Genomic DNA, 19,918 nt, shown 5'->3' on the forward strand with positions numbered 1-19,918 from the left:
CTTTCACTAGCGAATGAAACTCGGTGGTGCCAAAGATTATGGATATACTGACAAGATACTAGTGTCCACCCCCTAACAGTGGGGCTCGTTGTCCGTAAAGCGTCTCTGCGGGCTGTCTAGCGCCCGCCTATCCTTTCTTAGGATTTGTGGATACATTTCATTGTTACTTTTTAAATATTCGACCAGGGTTGTTGAAGTCAACCGCCTATATTCAATGGAGAGTAGCAGAATATCTGCCGTATATCTGCTGTAATATCTGCTGTAATTGATCCAAGATTAAGGACATCTTTGATTATATTCAGACAGCGAGCATAGCCTTGCTATTGAGAGAGGCCGCCATAGTCAGACCTGGCTCTCAAGAGAAGACAGGCTATGTACACACTGCCCAGAAAATGAGGTGGAAAATGAGCTGCACTTCCTAACCTGGCAAATGTATGACCATATAAGAGACACATATTTTCTCAGATTACACAGACCCACAAAGAATTAGAAAACAAATCAAATTTTCATAAACTCATATCTATTGGATGAAATACCAGTGTGCCATCACAGCAGCAAGATTTGTGACCTGTTCCCACAAGAAAAGGGCAACCAGTGAAGAACAAAAAACATTGTAAATACCACCCATATTTATGTTTATTTTTCCCTTTTGTAATTTACTATTTTCACATTGTTATAAACTGTACATAGCCACATTATGACATTTGAAATGTCTCTAGTCCTCTGAAACTTTTGTGAGTGTAATGTTTACTGTTTACCCCAATGATTTTTTTATGGACCAAATCTGACACTCATACGAATACTCCTCGCTTGCTTAGAGAAAGAGAAGACAGGCTATGTGCTCACTGCCCACAAAATGAGATGGAAACTGAGCTGCACTTCCTAACCTCCTGCCCAATGTTGGACCATATTAGAGAGACATATTTCCCTCAGATTACACAGATCCACAAAGAATTCGAAAACAAATCCAATTTTGAAAAACTCCCGTATCTACTGGGTGAAATTCCACAGTGTGCCATCACAGCAGCAATATTTGTGACCTGTTACCACGAGAAAAGGGCAACCAGTGAAGAACACACACCATTGTAAATACAACCCATATTTATGCTTATTTATTTTACCTTGTGTCCTTTACCATTTGTACATTGTTAAAACACTGTATATATATATATATATATATATATATATATATATATATATATATATATATATATATATATATATATATATATATATATATATATATATATATATATATATATATATAATATGACATTTGTAATGTCTTTATTGTTTTGAAACTTCTGTATGTGTAATGTTTACTGTTAATTTTTATTGTTTATTTCACTTTATATATTCACTTTATATATTATCTACCTCACTTGCTTTGGCAATGTTAACACATGTTTCCCATGCCAATAAAGCCCTTGAATTTAATTGAATTGAATTTAATTGAAAGAAACGAAAAATGCCACCTGATGGAGAAGACAGATTTTTGGCCGAGCTGGGCCAATGATGTGTTTATACACGTCATTGAGTTAGGCCTCTCGCTTTGCTTCTTCCTCTTTGGTAGTGCTCTCGCTACGTCATGAAGAGAGAAATTCTCAGGCCGCATGTGTTGTGACAAAACACTTGCGCTTCACTGACAGCCACTCTTACCACCGCTTTTAAGTTATTAGAAGACACATTCAGGTGGTTATCTGTTAATATACGTATAAATAAATATACAGAAATGCCCAAGAAAGCAAAAGAAGATGCAGAATGGGAAGGAGAAGAGGGAGCAGCCCCACCAGCGGCGGCAGGTAGCTAATTGTTAGCAGCTAAGCTAACGGTTACATCTGAATCCTTTCCAGCCACTGCACCACAGTTGTTAACGTTAGCTATTGTGCATCAATGTGAAATGTAATTAATAAGTAGCTGTCCTGGCTGTCATATGATAGGGATTATTTTGACAGCAGTGTGGCATTGGCGATGGTTAACGACCTAGAAACTACGTTAGCTAACTTGCTATCAATGTTTTGAAAATGATGCAATGCCATATGCATTCCTTGTAATTGTCAGACATGATTCATTGTTCTCTCTACTTGACAGTCAAGTAGAGACACACTTCAACATGTAAAAGGGGTCCTTTGTGGAAGAATAATCAACACAGGGTCATAGCTAGTTATGCATTTCTCATTCATTCGAAGTCATGAAGACAAGGTTAGCTCTGTCATAGCTAATATGCATTGTTAGAAGAACTGCTGTGTTGCCAAAAGTCATTCTGAAAATGCGCCAGCCCCCGCTTCCCTTATAACGGGCTTTACCTCCCCGCCGGCTCATTCTGACCCTCTCTTTTGTCACTCAGTGCATCCATATGTTGATGACAAACTTGCTAATTTTGTTACCTACATTTTCTCTTCCCACTTCAGAAAAATCAGTAAAGAAAGGAAAGAAGGATAAGAAGGGGAAGAAGAGTGTGAGTATACGTCTTTTGGGGATATTTTTAGTAGATTGAACGAGGCGAGAAAGAAAATGTAATCGTCAATGTGTGAACACATTAAACAAAATGTATCAACATCTCTCATTGACTGTCACACACTCTCTCTCGCAGTTCTTTGATGAGCTGGCCACAGATAACAAAAAGGAAGATGGACCTGTGGTGAAGGAGACTCAAGGAAAGCAGGTAATTGTTTTCCTTGACTAATACAGATGATCATATAGATCATTTTCAGTTGGATTACTTATTTTTGCATTATTGTATCAATAACACAATGTCCAGTGATATGTTGTCATTAATAGGTTCACCTATTACATAATTGTTATGTTTCTTCCCATCCCACCTAATTTGCTCTCTTGAAAGACAGAAGATGAGGTTGGGGAGGTAGCCACTACTAGCCAGAGTTGTAGCTAGCTTGCAGTATTGAATCTCCAACATAGAAAATCATGATATATATATATATATATATATATATATATATATATATATATATATATATATATATTTAAAAAAACATGACCTATGTGTTTCGTGTGGTCCCTCCCTGCTAATACCTAATCCTAGTAGTTATCATGTAAACCTTCATGTCCATCTAATATAATCTCTCTTGCTCTCAGCCCCAGAAGAAAAAGAAAGACCGGCGGAAAGGTAAAGGTGGAGAGGGAGACGATGATGATGACGAGGATATGATGGAGAAACTGAAGAAGCTGTCAGTGCAAGCCAGCGATGACGAGGAAGAGGAGGGTAAGTTGACTGCTTAGTAAGTCTGTCAAACATAAATGATGTATACATTTCAAGCTGGAAATGTGCGGAGTTGATAGCTTACCGAGACTTTCATCAACTTCTTGCTCTCTCTCTTATTTCAGTTGTGGCCCCCAGAAAAGGCAAGGGAAATAAGGTGAGCGTGTTGTGCATGCAACAGTCTTGATCACTATATCTACAGTCTTAGCAGATTTGATCACTGTCCTATTACATTTTGAGGGGAGACTACACTATAATCCACTTTTAAATTGTATTTGTTATTTTTGTTGTCTCAGGCAGGGAACATATTTGCAGCTCTCAGTCAGGGAGACAGTGATGGTGATGATGGAGTGGCTGGAGGGGAGGATGATAATGATGAAGAAGAGAGACGGATGAAGGTGTGTGGGGTTTGCTTCTTATGTTTATGTATTATGTTCTCTAACTTTGAATGTTGATTCTATTGATACTTTTTGTTTCAGAGGTCCAGGCATCTCTAAGAATGTGTTAATTCATCCATCCCTCCTCGTATTGTTCTTTCCTCTTCCTTTTCTACTGCCTTCTCTTCTCCTTTGGATTTCATCACACACTCACAATAAGACCTGCTACACATGTTCTCATCCATATTCTTTGTGATTCCTAAATGATTACATTTTTTTGCATTTCATCTACATGCTTTGGACAAATTAGCAGAAAGGTTGGGGCTTGCAAGGCACTTAGAATCTAATGATTTGAATCAAGCATGTTATTTTTCTTCATAATGACATGGTGCTCTGGTGTAAGGACATGTCTAATATAAAGGAACTGGTGTATCTGTGTGCGTGTCTGTGCGTCTTTAATACTTTAACACAGGAGGTTGAGAAGGTGCAGAAGGGCAAGAAAAAAGATAAACCTAAGCCAAAACCAAATGCAAAGGTGGGTGATGGAATGTTTCTTCTCCTTCTGCACTTTTTTTCTTTCCCTCTCCTTTCCCCTTTCTTCATACCCTTCGCCCCTGTGCCTGTCTGTTTCCCATCCACCAGGGTTGATAAGCAGCACATTTTAAATGTTCACTAACACGTTCGCTTCTCAATCCATCTCCTTTTATTCCACTCTACTCTTTGTTTGATGTCTTTTCTCTTCGTACACCTCATATCTGCAGATCTAACCCACTGAGATACTCGATACAATAAAACCGTGTGAGTCTGATCTCACTTGTTCCCAGACATGGAGACTCACTAAATTTTTACTACATAATACCAGGCTCCCTCCGATGATGAGGCGGAGGAAGAGAAGAAAGACAAGGATGAGAAAAAAGCGGTGAACAAGAACCCAGAGGCTAAAACAACATCCAAGGTCAGGCTTCTGATTGGCTTGGTGGAATATTGCTTACACCTATCAAATCATTTTAGATCTACAGGAGTATCTAGAGAGTATTGATTTGGGATTCAGCATTATGTTGAGAACTAAATGAGAGACTCCTTTTCTCTTCCCTTGTAGGCAACAGAGGAGGATGAAGCAGAGGAGGAGAAGCCTCAGCCAAAGAAAGGCAAGAAGGAACAGCCCAAGGTGAGTGAAGAGCTCTCTTTGGTGTTAACAACACAAACTTTGTTTAAAACAGTTTTCCTTCTGGAATCTTGGGATGGCATTCGATTGAAAAAAATCATATTTAGCGACGTATAGTGTGACCAAGTCCCAATACCCCCACCTGTAAACTGTCAAGAATGCAGGCCAATATAATGCATGGCAACAGTGTATGGGTCATAGTTACTTAATGTCTTGTCAAGGTAGTTTCTGTAAAACCATAATGCTATGTGACTTGTCCCATTCAGAGGATGAACAAACCTACTCGCCCGCCTCGCAGCGAAGATGAAGAGGGTGAAGACGATGAAGACGACACAATGAAGGTGTGTTTTTATGTCTAATCTGAGTCTGCTATATGGAAGGGTCATACATAGCATGTAGAGCCACCATAGAACACCTAACTCCCTCTCATAGAACTGTCTCTCTCTCTGTCTGCCTCCCTCTCTACTGTCAGTGTGCTGAAGATGTGATCGCAGAGCAGGAGCAGGAGAAAGGTGACGACCCCTTTGCCAACATGAGCAAGAAGGAGAAGAAGAAGAAAAAGAAAATGGTAACCAGTCTATACATACACTACCGGTCAATAGTTTTAGAACACCTACTCATTCAAGGGTTTTTCTTTATTTGAACTATTTTCTACATTGTAGAATAGTAGTGATGATGTCAAAGCTATGAAATAACACGTATGGAATCATGTAGAAACCAAAAAAGTGTTAAACAAATCAAAATATATTTTATATGTGAGATTCTTCAAATAGCCACGAAATAAAATAGAACGAAAATCTCCAATTTGGACTCCAGGCCAAAAGACACATTTCCACCTGTCTAATGTCCATTGCTCGTGTTTCTTGGCCCAAGCAAGTCTCTTCTTCTTGTTGGTGTCCTTTGGCAGTGGTTTCTTTGCATCAATTTGACCATGAAGGCCTGATTCACAGTCTCCTCTGAACAGTTGATGTTGAGATGTGTCTGTTACTTGAACTCTGTGAAGCATTTATTTGGTCTGCAATCTGAAGTGCAGTTAACTCTAATGAACTTATTCTCTGTAGCAGAGGTAACTCTGGGTCTTCCTTTCCTGTGGCGGTCTTCATGAGAGCCTGTTTCATCATAGCACTTGATGGTTTTTGCGACTGTACTTTAAGAAAGTTCTTATGTTCCACATTGACTGACCTTCATGTCTTAAAGTAATGATGGACTGTCATTTCTCTTTGCTTATTTCAGCTGTTCTTGCCATAATATGGACTTGGTCTTTTACCAAATTATCTTCTGTTTACCCCCCCCACCCCACCTCGTCACAACACAACTGATTGGCTCAATAGCATTAAGAAGGAAAGAAATTCCACAAATTAACTTTGAACAAGGCACACCTGTTAATTGAAATGCATTCCAGGTGACTACATCATGAAGCTGGTTGAGAGATTGCCAAGAGTGTGCAAAGCTGTCAACAAGGCAAATCAAAGTTTATTTATCACGTGCGCCGAATACAACAGGTAGCCCTTACAGTGAAATGCTTACTTACAGGCTCTAACCAATAGTGCAAAAAAGGTATTAGGAGGTAGGTAAAGAAATAAAACAACAGTAAAAAGACAGGCTATATACTGTAGCGAGGGTATAAAAGTAGCGAGGCTACATACGGACACCGGTTAGTCAGGCTGATTGAGGTAGTATGTACATGTAGATATGGTTAAAGTGACTATGCATATATGATGAACAGAGAGTAGCAGTCGCGTAAAAGAGGGGTTGGCGGGTGGTGGGTAGGATACAATGCAGATAGCCCTGTTAGCCAATGTGCGGGAGCACTGGTTGGTCGGGCCAATTGAGGTAGTATGTACATGAATGTATAGTTAAAATGACTGCATATATGATGAACAGAGAGTAGCAGCAGTGGAAAAAGAGGGGTTTGTGGGGGGGGATAGCACACAATGCAAATATTCCGGGTAGCCATTTGATCACCTGTTCAGGAGTCTTATGGCTTGGGGTAAAAACTGTTGAGAAGCCTTTTTGTCCTAGACTTGGCACTCCGGTACCGCTTGCCATGCGGTAGTAGAGAACTGTCTATGGCTGGGGTCTTTGACAATTTTTAGGGCTTTCCTCTGACACCGCCTGGTTATATTATTAGGAATTATATAACTATTTCCCTCTATGCCATTTGTATTTCATTAACCTTTGATTATTGGATGTTCTTATAGGCACTTTAGTATTGCTAGTGTAACAGTATAGCTTCCATCCCTCTCCTCGCTCCTCCCTGGGCTCGAACCAGCAACACAACGAAAACAGCCACCATCGAACCAGCGTTACCCATGCAGAGCAAGGGGAACAACTACTAGAAGGCTCAGAGCGAGTGACGTTTGAAATGCTATTAGCGCGCGCTTACTAGCTAGCCATTTCACTTCAGTTACACCAGACTCATCTCGGGAGTTGATAGGCTTGAAGTCATAAACAGCGCAATGCTTGACTCACAACAAAGAGCTGCTGATAGTGCCTTGTGGTAAGAGGCAGTGATGCAACCAGTTAGGATGCTCTCGATGTTGCAGCTGTAGAACCTTTTGAGGATCTCAGGACCCATGACAAATCTTTTTAGTTTCCTGAGGAGGAATAGGCTTTGTTGTGCCCTCTTCACGACTGTCTTTGTGTGTTTGAACCATTCTAGTTTGTTGTTGATGTGGACACCAAGGAACTTGAAGCTCTCAACCTGCTCCACTACAGCCCGGTCGATGAGAAGGGGGGCGTGCTCAGTCCTCCTTTTCCTGTAGTCCACGATCATCTCCTTTGTCTTGATCACGTTGAGGGAGAGGTTGTTGTCCTGGTACCACACGGCCAGGTCTCTGACCTCCTCCCTTTAGGCTGTCTCATCGTTTTTGGTGATCAGGCCTACCACTGCTGTGTCATCAGAAAACTTAACGATGGTGTTGGAGTCGTGCCTGGCCATGCAGTCGTGGGTGAATAGGGAGTACAGGAGGGCACTGAGCACACACCCCTGGGGAGCTCCAGTGTTGAGGATCAGCGTAGCAATGTGTTGCTACCTACCCTCACCACCTGGGGGCGACCCATCAGGAAGTCCAGGATCCTTAGCTTAGTGATGAGCTTTGAGGGTACTATGGTGTTGAGCGCTGAGCTGTAGTAAATTAATAACATTCTCACATACAGTGGGGCAAAAAAGTATTAGGTCACCACCAATTGTGCAAGTTCTCCCACTTAAAAAGATGAGAGAGGCCTGTACATTTTCATCATAGGTACATTTCAACTATGACAGACAAAATGAGAAGACAAAAATCCAGAAAATCACATTGTAGGATTTTTAATGAATTTATTTGCAAATTATGGTGGAAAATACGTATTTGGTCACCTACAAACAAGCAAGATTTCTGGCTCTCACAGACCTGTAACTTCTTCTTTTACCTGTTGCGACGAGCAATCCCGTATCCGGGAGCGTAATTATAGCCTCAAGCTCATTACCATAACGCAACTTTAACTATTCATGAAAATCGCAAATGAAATGAAATAAATATATTGGCTCACAAGCTTAACCTTTTGTTAACAACACTGTCATCTCAGATTTTCAAAAAATGCTTTTCAACCATAGCTACACAAGCATTTGTGTAAGAGTATTGATAGCTAGCATAGCATTAAGCCTAGCATTAAACAGGCAACATTTTCACAAAAACAAGAAAAGCATTCAAATAAAATCATTTACCTTTGAAGAACTTCGGATGTTTTCAATGAGGAGACTCTTAGTTAGATAGCAAATGTTCAGTTTTTCCAAAAGGATTATTTGTGTAGGAGAAATATTATTATTATTATTAGAAATCGCTCCGTTTTGTTCATCACGTTTGGCTAAGAAAAACCCCCTGAAAATTCAGTCATTACAACGCAAACTTTTTCCCAAATTAACTCCATAATATCAACAGAAACATGGCAAACGTTGTTTAGAATCAATCCTCAATGTGTTTTTCACATATCTATTTGATGATAAGTCACTCGTGGCAGTTTGGTTTCTCCTCTGTTCAAAATGGAAAAATGCACGCACCTGGAGATTACGCAATAGTTTCGACGGAGGACACTGAGCGGACACCTGGTAAATGTAGTCTCTTGTGGTCAATTTTCCAATGATATGCCTACAAATACGTCACAATGCTGCAAACACCTTGGGGAAACGACAGAAAGTGTAGGCTCATTCCTTGCGCATTCACAGCCATATAAGGAGACATTGGAACACAGCGCCTCAAAAATCTGGCTCACTTCCTGTATGAAATTTCATCTTGGTTTCGCCTGTAGCATTAGTTCTGTGGCACTCACAGACAATATCTGTGCAGTTTTGGAAACGTCAGTGTTTTCTTTCCAAAGCTGTCAATTATATGCATAGTCGAGCATCTTTTCGTGACAAAATATCTTGTTTAAAACGGGAACGTTTTTCATCCAAAAATGAAATACTGCCCCCAGAGGTTCAAGAGGTTAAGAGGCTCCTCTGTCCTCCACTCGTTACCTGTATTAATGTCACCTGTTTGAACTTGTTATCAGTATAAAAGACACCTGTCCACAACCTCAAACAGTCACACTCCAAACTCCACTATGGCCAAGACCAAAGAGCTGTCAAAGGACACCAGAAAAAACATTGTAGACCAACCTGCACCAGGCTGGGAAGACTGAATCTGCAATAGGTAAGCAGCTTGGTTTGAAGAAATCATCTTTGGGAGCAATTATTAGGAAATGGAAGACATACAAGACCACTGATAATCTCCCTTGATCTGGGGCTCCACACAAGATCTCACCCCATGGGGTCGAAATGATCACAAGAACGGTGAGCAAAAATCCCAGAACCACACGGGGGGACCTAGTGAATGACATGCAGAGAGCTGGGACCAAAGTAACAAAGCCTACCATCAGTAACACACTACGCCGCCAGGGGCTCAAATCCTGCAGTGCCAGACGTGTCCCCCTGCTTAAGCCAGTACATGTCCAGGCACGTCTGAAGTTTGCTAGAGAGAATTTGGATGATCCAGAAGAAGATTGGGAGAATGTCATATGGTCAGATGAAACCAAAATATAACTTTTTGGTCAAATCTCAACTCGTCGTGTTTGGAGGACAAAGAATGCTGAGTTGCATCCAAAGAACACCATACCTACTGTGAAGCATGGGGGTGGAAACATCATGCTTTGGGGCTATTCTTCTGCAAAGGGACCAGGACGACTGATCCGTGTAAAGGAAAGAATGAATGGGGCCATGTATCGTGAGACTTTGAGTGAAAACCTCCTTCCATCAGCAAGGGCATTGAAGATGGAACGTGGCTGGGTCTTTCAGCATGACAATGATCCCAAACACACCGCCCGGGCAACGAAGGAGAGGCTTCGTAAGAAGCATTTCAAGGTCCTGGAGTGGCCTAGCCAGTCTCCAGATCTCAACCCCATAGAAAATCTGTGGAGGGAGTTGAAAGTCTGTGTTGCCCAGCAACAGCCCCAAAACATCACTGCTCTAGAGGAGATCTGCGTGGAGGAATGGACCAAAATACCAGCAACAGTATGTGAAAACCTTGTGAAGACTTACAGAAAACGTTTGACCTCTGTCATTGCCAACAAAGGGTATATAACAAAGTATTGAGATAAACTGTTGTTATTGACCAAATACTTATTTTCTACCATAATTTGCAAATAAATTCATTAAAAATCCTCCAATGTGATTTTCTGGATTTTTTTCCTTCTCATTTTGTCTGTCATAGTTGAAGTGTACCTATGATGAACATTACAGGCCTCTCTCATCTTTTTAAGTGGGAGAACTTGCACAATTGGTGGCTGACTAAATACTTTTTTGCCCCACTGCACATAAGTGTTTATTTTGTCCAGGTGGGAAAGGGCAGTGTGGAGTGCAATAGAGATTGCATCATCTGTAGATCTGTTTGGGCGGTATGCAAATTGGAGTGGGTCTAGGGTTTCTGGGATAATGGTGTTGATGTGAGCCATTACCAACCTTTCAAAGCACTTCATGGCTACGGATGTGAGTGCTATGGGTCTCTAGTCATTTAGGCAGGTTACCTTTGTGTTCTTGGGCACAGAGACTATGGTGGTCTGCTTGAAACATGTTGGTATTACAGACTCTATCAGGGACATGTTGAAAATGTCAGTGAAGACAGCTGCCAGTTGGTCAGCACATGCCCGGAGCACACGTCCTGGTAACCCGTCTGGCCCCGCAGCCTTGTGTATGTTGACCTGTTTAAAGGTCTTACTCACGTTGGCTACGGAGAGCTTGATCACAAAGTCGTCCAGAACAGCTGATGCTCTCATGCATGCCTGTGATTTAGCTCGTCTGGCAGGCTCGTGACACTGGGCAGCTCGCGGCTGTGCTTCCCTTTGAAGTCTGTAGTAGTTTGCAAGCCTTGCCACATAAGACGAGCTTCCGAGCCGGTGTAGTATGATTCAATCTTAGCCCTGTATTGACGCTTTGCCTGTTTGATGGTTTGTCGCAGGGCATAGCATGATTTCTTGTAAGCTTCCGGGTTAGAGTCCTGCATCTTGAATGTGGCGGCTCTACCCTTTATCTCAGTGCGAATGTTGCCTGTAATCCATGGCTTCTGGTTGGGGTACAGTCACTGTGGGGACGACGTCCTCGATGCACTTATTGATAAAGCGAGTGACTGATGTGGTGTACTCCTTTCCCTCTGGTTACACATTTAACATGTTGATGGAAATTTGGTAGAACTGATTTAAGTTTCCCTGCATAAAAGTCTCCGGCTACTAGGAGCCTCTGGGTGAGTGGTTTCCTGTTTCCTTATTTCCTTATACAGCTGACTGAGTGTGGTCTTAGTGCCAGCATCTGTTTGTGGTGGTAAATAAACAACCACGAAGGTATAGCTGAAAACTCTCTACGCAAGTAGTGTTGCCCTCAATTTATCACAATGTACTCAAGGCGAGCAAAATCTACAGACTTCCTTAGATTTCGTGCACCAGCTGTTGTTTACAAATATGCACAGACCACCTCCCCTCGTCTTACCGGAATATGCTGTTCTATCCTGCCGGTGCAGCGTATGTCCCACTAGCTGAATATCCATGTCGTCATTCAGCCACGCTTCCGTGAAACATAGGATATTACAGTTTTTGATGTCCCGTTGGTAGGATATTTGTGATCGTACCTCGTCTAGTTTATTGTGCAATGATTGCACGTTGGCGAGTAATATTGACGGTCACGGCAGCTTTCCCACTCGCATTTTCTGAGTCTTTACCAGGCATCCGGCTCTTTGTCCTCTGTAACTTTGTCGCTTCCTCTTGCAAATAATGTGGATGTTGGCCCTGTCGGGTGTTTGGAGAATGTCCTGTGCATCTTGCTTGTTGAAGAAAAAAATCTTTGTCTAATCCGAGGTGAGTGATCGCTATCCTGATATGCAGAAGCTCTTTTTTGCAGCAAGATACGGTTACAGAAACATTATGTACAAAATAAGTTACAAATAACGTGAAAAACCCCCACATAATAGCAATTGGTTGGGCGCCCGTAAAACTGCTGCCATTTCTTCCGGCACCATTGTCAGGGTGGCTATTTGAAGAATCTCAACTATAAAATATATTTTGAATTAACACTTTTTTGGTTACTATATGATTCCATATGTGTGTTGTCTCCACTCGTATTCTACAATGTAGAAAATAGTACAAATAAAGAAAAACCCTTGCATTAGTAGGTGTTCTAAAACTTTTGACCTGTAGTGTATGCTCGACCAGACACAGAAGAAGCCTTTTATTCATTGGAAATGTGTGTCCATGCCTCTGTATTTCTAGATAGAATATGAGAAGCAGGTGGCCAGTGTGCGTGCTGCCAACGCCATCGAGGGCGATTTCTCAGTGTCCCAGGCTGAGTTGTCTTCCAGGCAGGCCATGCTGGAGAACGCATCAGATATCAAGGTGACCTGACCGTCTCAACTCATCGAGTGTTACTTTATTCTGAAGAATTAAGTGAAAAGTTAATGGAACATAGTTCTTGAATACTGAAGAAAATGTATTAAACGTAGACAGTATGAGGTAGTCCCTTCAACCATTCTATACCGTGGAATGGGTAACTTTGATGGGGGTGGGGGCCACAAAACCCCATGGTCAGAGAAGATTATTCAGTTTTATAATTAATTTCCTGTAATTCTACACATTTTGCCATAACGTGGAGAGAAATGTTTTCATTTTTGAATATGATATCTGATTGGGACTAACTAACAAAATCAATGGGGGCACCCCGGACGTTAATTCGACCATGATAGTAAGTTTAGATAGCTGGCTGCTAAACTAACTTAGTCCATGTCAGCTAACATTTTTTAGATTTGCTGACTGACTTGACATAACAAGACGACAACTGCAAATGCACAACCAAATTTCGAAATTGCACCCTGTGTATTCTACTGCTCTAATGTGTAACAGTAAGTTGACACCCCAACTGAGTTCCTAATTAAAAACAAAAATGTAAATTGATCAGAGGGCCTTCGGGCCACCAGTTGCCCATCCTGCCTCCATGAGTATCAGAGTTCACCTGTAGGGGTTTCAGTGTTTTAATGTCTCCCCCAGCTGGAGAGGTTCAGTATATCAGCTCACGGGAAGGAGCTGTTTGTCAACGCAGATCTCCTGGTGGTGGCAGGAAGACGCTACGGTCTGGTTGGACCTAACGGGAAGGGGAAGACCACTCTCCTGAAACATATCGCCAACAGAGCTCTCAGTATCCCTCCTAACATTGACGTGCTGCTCTGTGAGCAAGGTATTTCACTTGCCCTCTGAAGAATACCCCCCCACCCCACCCCATCATAACCTTCTCTCTGTCTCCCTCTCATCTATCTATTTGCATGTCTTTTGTCCCTACCCCCTGTCTCAACACTCCTCTCTCTACTCCTCTTCTCCCTTCACCCCAACCCTCTCTCCCCGTCTCCAACACCCTATGTCTCTCTCCATAGAGGTAATAGCTGATGACACCCCGGCGGTCCAGGCTGTGTTGAAGGCAGACACGAGGCGTCTGAAGCTCCTAGAAGAGGAGAGACAACTCCAGGCTCTGCTGGAGAAAGGAGAAGACAGCGTGGCTGAGAGACTGGACAAGGTATGGTGAAGCATTATAATGAAACCCTAATGCCTAGTTAAATAAAATAAAAACTATTTATACAATTTAGTTAGATCTGCCAGTTGAAATATCCACTTCCTAATTTCTATGATAATGTATTGGATACACCGTTTTTAAATTCAGACTGTGGTAACAGACTTTGGAGTTAGTCTCTTAGGCTGCATTAAGACAGAAATATAATATCTGTCAATATTGTGTGTCCGCCTCATATTGTGTGTCTGTCTCAACCAGGTCTATGAGGAGTTGAGGATCATCGGGGCAGCAGCAGCGGAGGCTAAAGCCCGTCGTATCCTGGCTGGTCTCTCCTTCACCCCAGAGATGCAGAATCGAGCTACCAAGAAGTTCTCTGGAGGCTGGAGGATGAGAGTCTCACTTGCCCGGTAAGACTTTTTTGGAATTCCAGGTGTAGGATCTTAATTTGATCACTCTTTTGTTGCTGAGAATTTGAAATGCAGATGATTTTCATGATTTCAATAAATTCACTGAAAACCCACACTACCACATGGTTATTAACAGTATCGCACTTTTAATGTAACCCAGTTTTGGCCAGCTAATAGCATAACCACCGATCAAGCAACATTATGGACTTAACATTCAAATCCTGTTGCTGCAGGATTATTTTACCGTAACAACATAGGTCAAATGAAGATCCTATATCTGTAGACCCCCTAGCCCTGCTTAGGCACTTATATAGATCTGAAGGAATTTGATTTAGAGGTTTTAGCTATATGGCAATTGCTTCAATTGTTTTTTCTTTAGCTACTTTTTTAAAAGTGAATTTTTGCAGCGTCACTTTTAGAGATAATAAAACAAAACTTTAACCTAAGCTTCCTGTGGCTCTCTCCTACCAGAGCTCTGTTCATGGAGCCCACCCTGCTGATGCTGGATGAGCCCACCAACCATCTTGACCTCAACGCTGTCATCTGGCTCAACAAGTAAGGGCACACCACACACAGTCTTTTACTTAAATATAATTTATTTATACAGCTGCTTACTCAATGGGTCTCCTTTCAGCCCTGCATCTGTGAATGATACACTACAGTGGCTGATATATCAATCTCTCCACCTAGCTACCTTCAGGGCTGGAAGAAGACTCTCCTCATCGTGTCTCACGACCAGAGTTTCCTGGATGATGTGTGTACTGACATCGTTCACCTGGACAACCAGAAACTTTACTACTACAGAGGGAACTACTGTGAGTATTTGCTATGTACATTCTTTCTCCTTCCCCACAAACTGTTAGCCTGGAAATACATCAACACAACAAAAAACAAAAGTGTGTGTATTTGGTTATTGACATACTCCACTGAACAAAAATATCAATTCAACATGTAAATTGTTGGTCCCATGTTTTATGAGATGAAATAAAAGATTCCAAAAGTGTTCCGTACGCACAAAAAGCTTATTTCTCAAAAATGTTCTGTACAAATGTGTTTAGATCCCTGTTAGTGAGCATTTCTCCTTTGCCAAGATGATCCATCCACCTGACAGTTGTGGCATATCAAGAAGCTGATTTAACAGCATGATCATTACACAGGTGCACCTTGTACTGGGGACAATAAAAGGTCACTCTAAAATGTGCAGTTTTGTCACACAACACAATGCCGCAGATGTCTCAAGTTTTGAGGGAGAGTGCAATTGGCATGTTGACTGCAGGTATATCCACCAGAGCTGTTGCCACAGCATTGAATGTTCATTTCTCTACCATAATCCGCCTCCAACGTCGTTTTAGAGAATTTGGCCGTATGTCCAACCGACCTCACAACCGCAGACCATGTGTAACCACGCCAGCCCAGGATCTTCACCTGCGGGTTCGACTAAGACCAGCCACCTGGACAGCTGATAAAACTGTAGGTTTGCACAGCAAAATAATTTCTGCACAAACCGTCTCAGGGAAGATCATCTGCGTGCTCATTGTCATCACCAGGTTCTTGACCTGACTGCAGTTCGGGGGCATAACTGACTTCTGTGGGCAAATACTCACCTTAGATGACCACTGGCAAGCTGGAGAAGTGTTCTCTTCACAGATGAATCCCGGTTTCAACTACCGGGCAGATGGAAAACAGTGTGTTTGGAGTTGTATGGGCGAGAGGTTTGCTGATGTCAATGTTACGAACAGAGTACCCTGTGGTGGTGGCGTGGATATAGTATGGATAGGCATTCGCTACGAACACAATTGCATTGTATCGATGGCAATGTGAATGCGCAGAATACTGTGACGAGATCCTGAAGGCCCATTGTCATGCCATTCATCCACCTCCATCACCTCATGTTTCAGCATGATAACGCACGGCCCCATGTTGCAAGAATGTGTACACAATTCCTAGAAACTGAAATTGTCCCCATTCTTCCATGGCCTGCATAACAGACATGTCACCCTTTGACCATGCTTGGTATGCTCTGGATCGACATGTGTTACAATTACAGCCAATATCGAGCAACTTCGCACAGCCATTGAAGAAGAGTAGGACAACAATCAACAGCCTGATCAACTCAATGCGAAGGAGATGTGTCGCTGCATGAGGAAAATAGTGGTCACACCAGATACTGACTGGTTTTCTGATCCACACCCCTATCTTTTTTTTTAAGGTATCTTTGACCAACAGATGCATATCTGTATTCCAAGTCCTGTGAAATCCATTGATTAGGGCCTAATGAACTGTAATTTAGTAAAATTGTTGTATATTGCATTTGTTTTTGTGTAGGTACATGTTCTATTAATGTAGAACATGTATCTGATCTCTCCAGGAGTAGCATCAGTTGTCTTTTGCATGCTAGGGGCATCTAACCCTCGCACTTGTCTTTTTCTACTTGCACTGACAGTTGATACAACTGAGATTTGGTTATTTATGACTGGGCTAGGTGAGACATAGCTATCTTAAGATGAACTGTTGCACTACATCTGGATACGAGTGTCTGCTAATTTACTAAAATGTATTTTTCATTCTCTCTCCCTCTCAGTGACGTTTAAGAAGATGTACGTTCAGAAGCAGAAGGAGCTCCAGAAACAGTACGACAAACAGGAGAAGAAGCTCAAGGATCTCAAGGCTGGGGGGAAGTCCACCAAACAGGCCGTAAGTTTAGTTTAGCTACCTGTTCAGACATGGTTCTACCTGGATCTGTCTCGCTCTCTGTACTTCTCCCATCATCCACTGTTTTCTGTCTATCTCTCTAGGAGAAGCAGACTAAGGAAGCCTTGACCAGAAAGCAGGCGAAGGGAAAGAAGAAGGGAGGGGTGGAAGAGGAGAGTCTGGAAGCAACAGAGCTGCTCAAACGACCCAAAGAGTACACTGTCAAATTCACCTTCCCCAACCCCCCTTCTCTCTCTCCTCCCATCCTCGGACTGCACAGTGAGTTCTCCCTCTCTTTGTCCTCTTCCTCTCTCTTTGTATATCCCTGTTAATCCTCCGCTCTCTGTCTGTCTCAGGTGTGGACTTTGCCTTTGAGGGACACAAACCTCTCTTCAAGAATGTGGACTTTGGTATCGACATGGAGACTAGAAGTATGGAGAAATGATTTCTGTTTGAAAACTTGGGCCATGTCATTAGCCTCCATACTGAACCTGACAGCTCTTTATCCTTGTTCAGTTTGTATAGTTGGACCCAATGGAGTCGGGAAGAGTACCCTACTACTACTTCTCACTGGCAGGTTAAATCCAGTGAGTTTGCCTCCAAACAAAAATAACAACAAAAGTATCCTTACAAATGCAAATACGGCATCTGCTTTTCCACTGATGGGTATAACTGTGTGTCAGACTAAATGTGTGTTGATTTGCCTTTCAGATCAAGGGGGAGATGAGAAAGAACCATCGGCTGAAGGTGGGCTTCTTTAACCAGCAATATGCTGACCAGCTGAACATGGAGGAGGCAGCTACAGAGTACCTCCAGAGGAACTTCAACCTGCCCTACCAGGACAGCAGGAAGTGTCTGGGCCGCTTCGGACTGGAGAGTCATGCACACACCATCCAGATCTCCAAGCTATCAGGTTAGGAATAGAAACATGCATGCACACACATGTGCAAGCACACACACCATCATCCATTGTCAATCTGTTTATGTTCCTCTTCATCCAGGTGGTCAGAAAGCCCGAGTGGTATTCGCTGAGCTGGCCTGTCGACAACCTGACGTTCTCATCCTAGATGAGCCTACTAACAACCTGGACATTGAGTCGATCGATGCCTTATCAGAAGCGATTAATGAGTACAAAGGCGGTATGTACACAAATACAAGAGGCTGTTTGGTATTGAGGGTTTATTTTGTTTAATTGTAGGATCAGAATGTAGCCTCGGATATGGGGTAGCTGTGGCCAATGTTCCCGGGCACTGAGCAAATTTCAGGTCTGCTGAGCACAAACTTGAACGTTGTGAAAATTCTGTTTAACTTCTGGCGTGCGTTGACATGGAAATAGGGCCCAAATATATTATCATGGAAATAGCTGTTCTATCATTCATTCTACAGTAGCAGCCAATGTGTGGTGTTAAATGTAGGCCTACATTCCATGAGACTTTTGAACAAAAAAAAAAACATGTAGGGATTGACAGGTTAATGTTTATCCACTTGTCCTTCAGACAAGGTGACTGAATCAAATTGATGCAAGAAACAACTTTACAAAAATCTAAACGCAACATGCAACAATTTCAAAGATTTTACTGAGCTATAGTTCATATTAGGAAATCAGTCAATTGAAATGAATTAATTAGGCCCTAATCTATGGATATCACAGGACTGGGAATACAGATATGCATCTGTTGGTCACAGGTACCTTAAAAAAAAAAGTAGGGGCGTGATAAGAAAACTAGTCAGTATCTGATATGTCCTGCTGCATGAGACCACATCTCCTTCTCATAGTTGATCAGGCTGTTGATTGTGGAATGTTGTCCCACTCTTCAATGGCTGTGCGAAGTTGCTGGACATTGGCGGGAACTGGAACACGTTGTCTTACACGTAGATCCAGAGCATCCCAAACGTGCTCAATGGGTAACAATGGATAAGAGTATGCAGGGCATGGAAGAACTGGGACATTTTCAGCTTCCAGGAATTGTATACAGATTCTTGAGACATGGGGAAATGTATTATCATGCTGAAACATGATGTGATGACAGCGGATGAATGGCACAACGACGGGCCTCAAGATCTCGTCACGTTATCTCTGTGCATTCAAATTGCCATCGATAAAATGCAATTGTGTTCATTGTCTATAGCTTATGCCTGCCCATACCATAACCCCATCCCTCCCATGGGGCACTCCGTTCACAACATTGACATGAGCAAACCGCTCACCCACACGTCACCATACACCTGGTCTGCGGTTGTGAGACCGGTTGGATGTACTACCAAATTTTCTAAAACAATGTTGGAGGCAGCTTATGGTAGAGAAATTAACATTCAATTCTCTGGCAACAGCTCAGGCGGACATTCATGCAGTCAGCATGTCAAGTTGAGAGAGAGTGCAATTGGCATCTGTGGCATTGTGTTGTGAGACAAAACTGCATATTTTAGTGGTGTTTTATTGTTCCCAGCACAAGGTGCACCTGTGTAATGATACTGCTGTTTAATAATCCGCTTCTTGATAATCCATCCACCTGACAAGTGTGGATTATCTTGGCTAAATGAGAGATGCTCACTAACAGGGATGTAAACAAATTTGTGCCCAAAATGAGATGAATAAGCTTTTTGTGCGTATGGAACACTTCTGGTATCTTTTATTTCAGCTCATGAAACAGGTTGTGTTTATATTTCTGTTCAGTGTAAAATTCATTATTACCATGCTATTATTACAGAGAATCAGACAAATTATGCTACAATCTGCCGATTGACTACTTATCTTATTCAAGCCCGTCTCAAAATGCAACACTGCTCTTTACCTAACTTGCTTTTCAAAGATGGCTAGAAATGCACACTTTTGTGCTCTTGTAGGAAGCAACCACTGCCCCATTGTTGACTAGAAATTAGCTATAACTGGGCTAATAACTCAAACTAGCAAAGAATATGAACAAATATACACACCTGGCTACATGCAGCTCTTCCGTTGAGCTCAAAACAAGCACATCTACTCTCGACCACTCATGCTGTAAA

General features: G+C 42.2%; 1 protein-coding gene across 3 annotated transcripts in view; it reads left to right on the forward strand.

Moving 5' to 3' along the window:
- Positions 1–1,558: 1,558 nt before the first annotated feature.
- Positions 1,559–19,918, forward strand: part of LOC118398009 (ATP-binding cassette sub-family F member 1-like) — a 31,772-nt gene continuing 13,412 nt past the window's right edge. For 2 of the 3 annotated variants that reach the window (XM_052470095.1, XM_035792938.2), the window contains exons 1-23: positions 1,559–1,802; positions 2,412–2,458; positions 2,594–2,665; positions 3,097–3,223; positions 3,346–3,377; positions 3,517–3,618; positions 4,070–4,132; positions 4,460–4,552; positions 4,697–4,765; positions 5,029–5,103; positions 5,235–5,330; positions 12,533–12,655; positions 13,304–13,490; positions 13,684–13,823; positions 14,076–14,224; positions 14,696–14,779; positions 14,915–15,039; positions 16,806–16,918; positions 17,020–17,194; positions 17,272–17,346; positions 17,432–17,502; positions 17,627–17,828; positions 17,917–18,054. In XM_052470095.1, coding sequence (XP_052326055.1) covers positions 1,733–1,802; positions 2,412–2,458; positions 2,594–2,665; positions 3,097–3,223; positions 3,346–3,377; positions 3,517–3,618; positions 4,070–4,132; positions 4,460–4,552; positions 4,697–4,765; positions 5,029–5,103; positions 5,235–5,330; positions 12,533–12,655; positions 13,304–13,490; positions 13,684–13,823; positions 14,076–14,224; positions 14,696–14,779; positions 14,915–15,039; positions 16,806–16,918; positions 17,020–17,194; positions 17,272–17,346; positions 17,432–17,502; positions 17,627–17,828; positions 17,917–18,054 — 2,428 coding nt within the window. In that variant the 5' untranslated portion in view covers positions 1,559–1,732. The remainder of the gene's footprint in view (positions 1,803–2,411; positions 2,459–2,593; positions 2,666–3,096; positions 3,224–3,345; positions 3,378–3,516; positions 3,619–4,069; positions 4,133–4,459; positions 4,553–4,696; positions 4,766–5,028; positions 5,104–5,234; positions 5,331–12,532; positions 12,656–13,303; positions 13,491–13,683; positions 13,824–14,075; positions 14,225–14,695; positions 14,780–14,914; positions 15,040–16,805; positions 16,919–17,019; positions 17,195–17,271; positions 17,347–17,431; positions 17,503–17,626; positions 17,829–17,916; positions 18,055–19,918) is intronic. The other variant, XM_052470096.1, reaches the window with a different exon arrangement.

This window comes from Oncorhynchus keta, chromosome 19 (genome assembly GCF_023373465.1).
Source record: "Oncorhynchus keta strain PuntledgeMale-10-30-2019 chromosome 19, Oket_V2, whole genome shotgun sequence".
Lineage (NCBI taxonomy): Eukaryota > Metazoa > Chordata > Actinopteri > Salmoniformes > Salmonidae > Oncorhynchus > Oncorhynchus keta.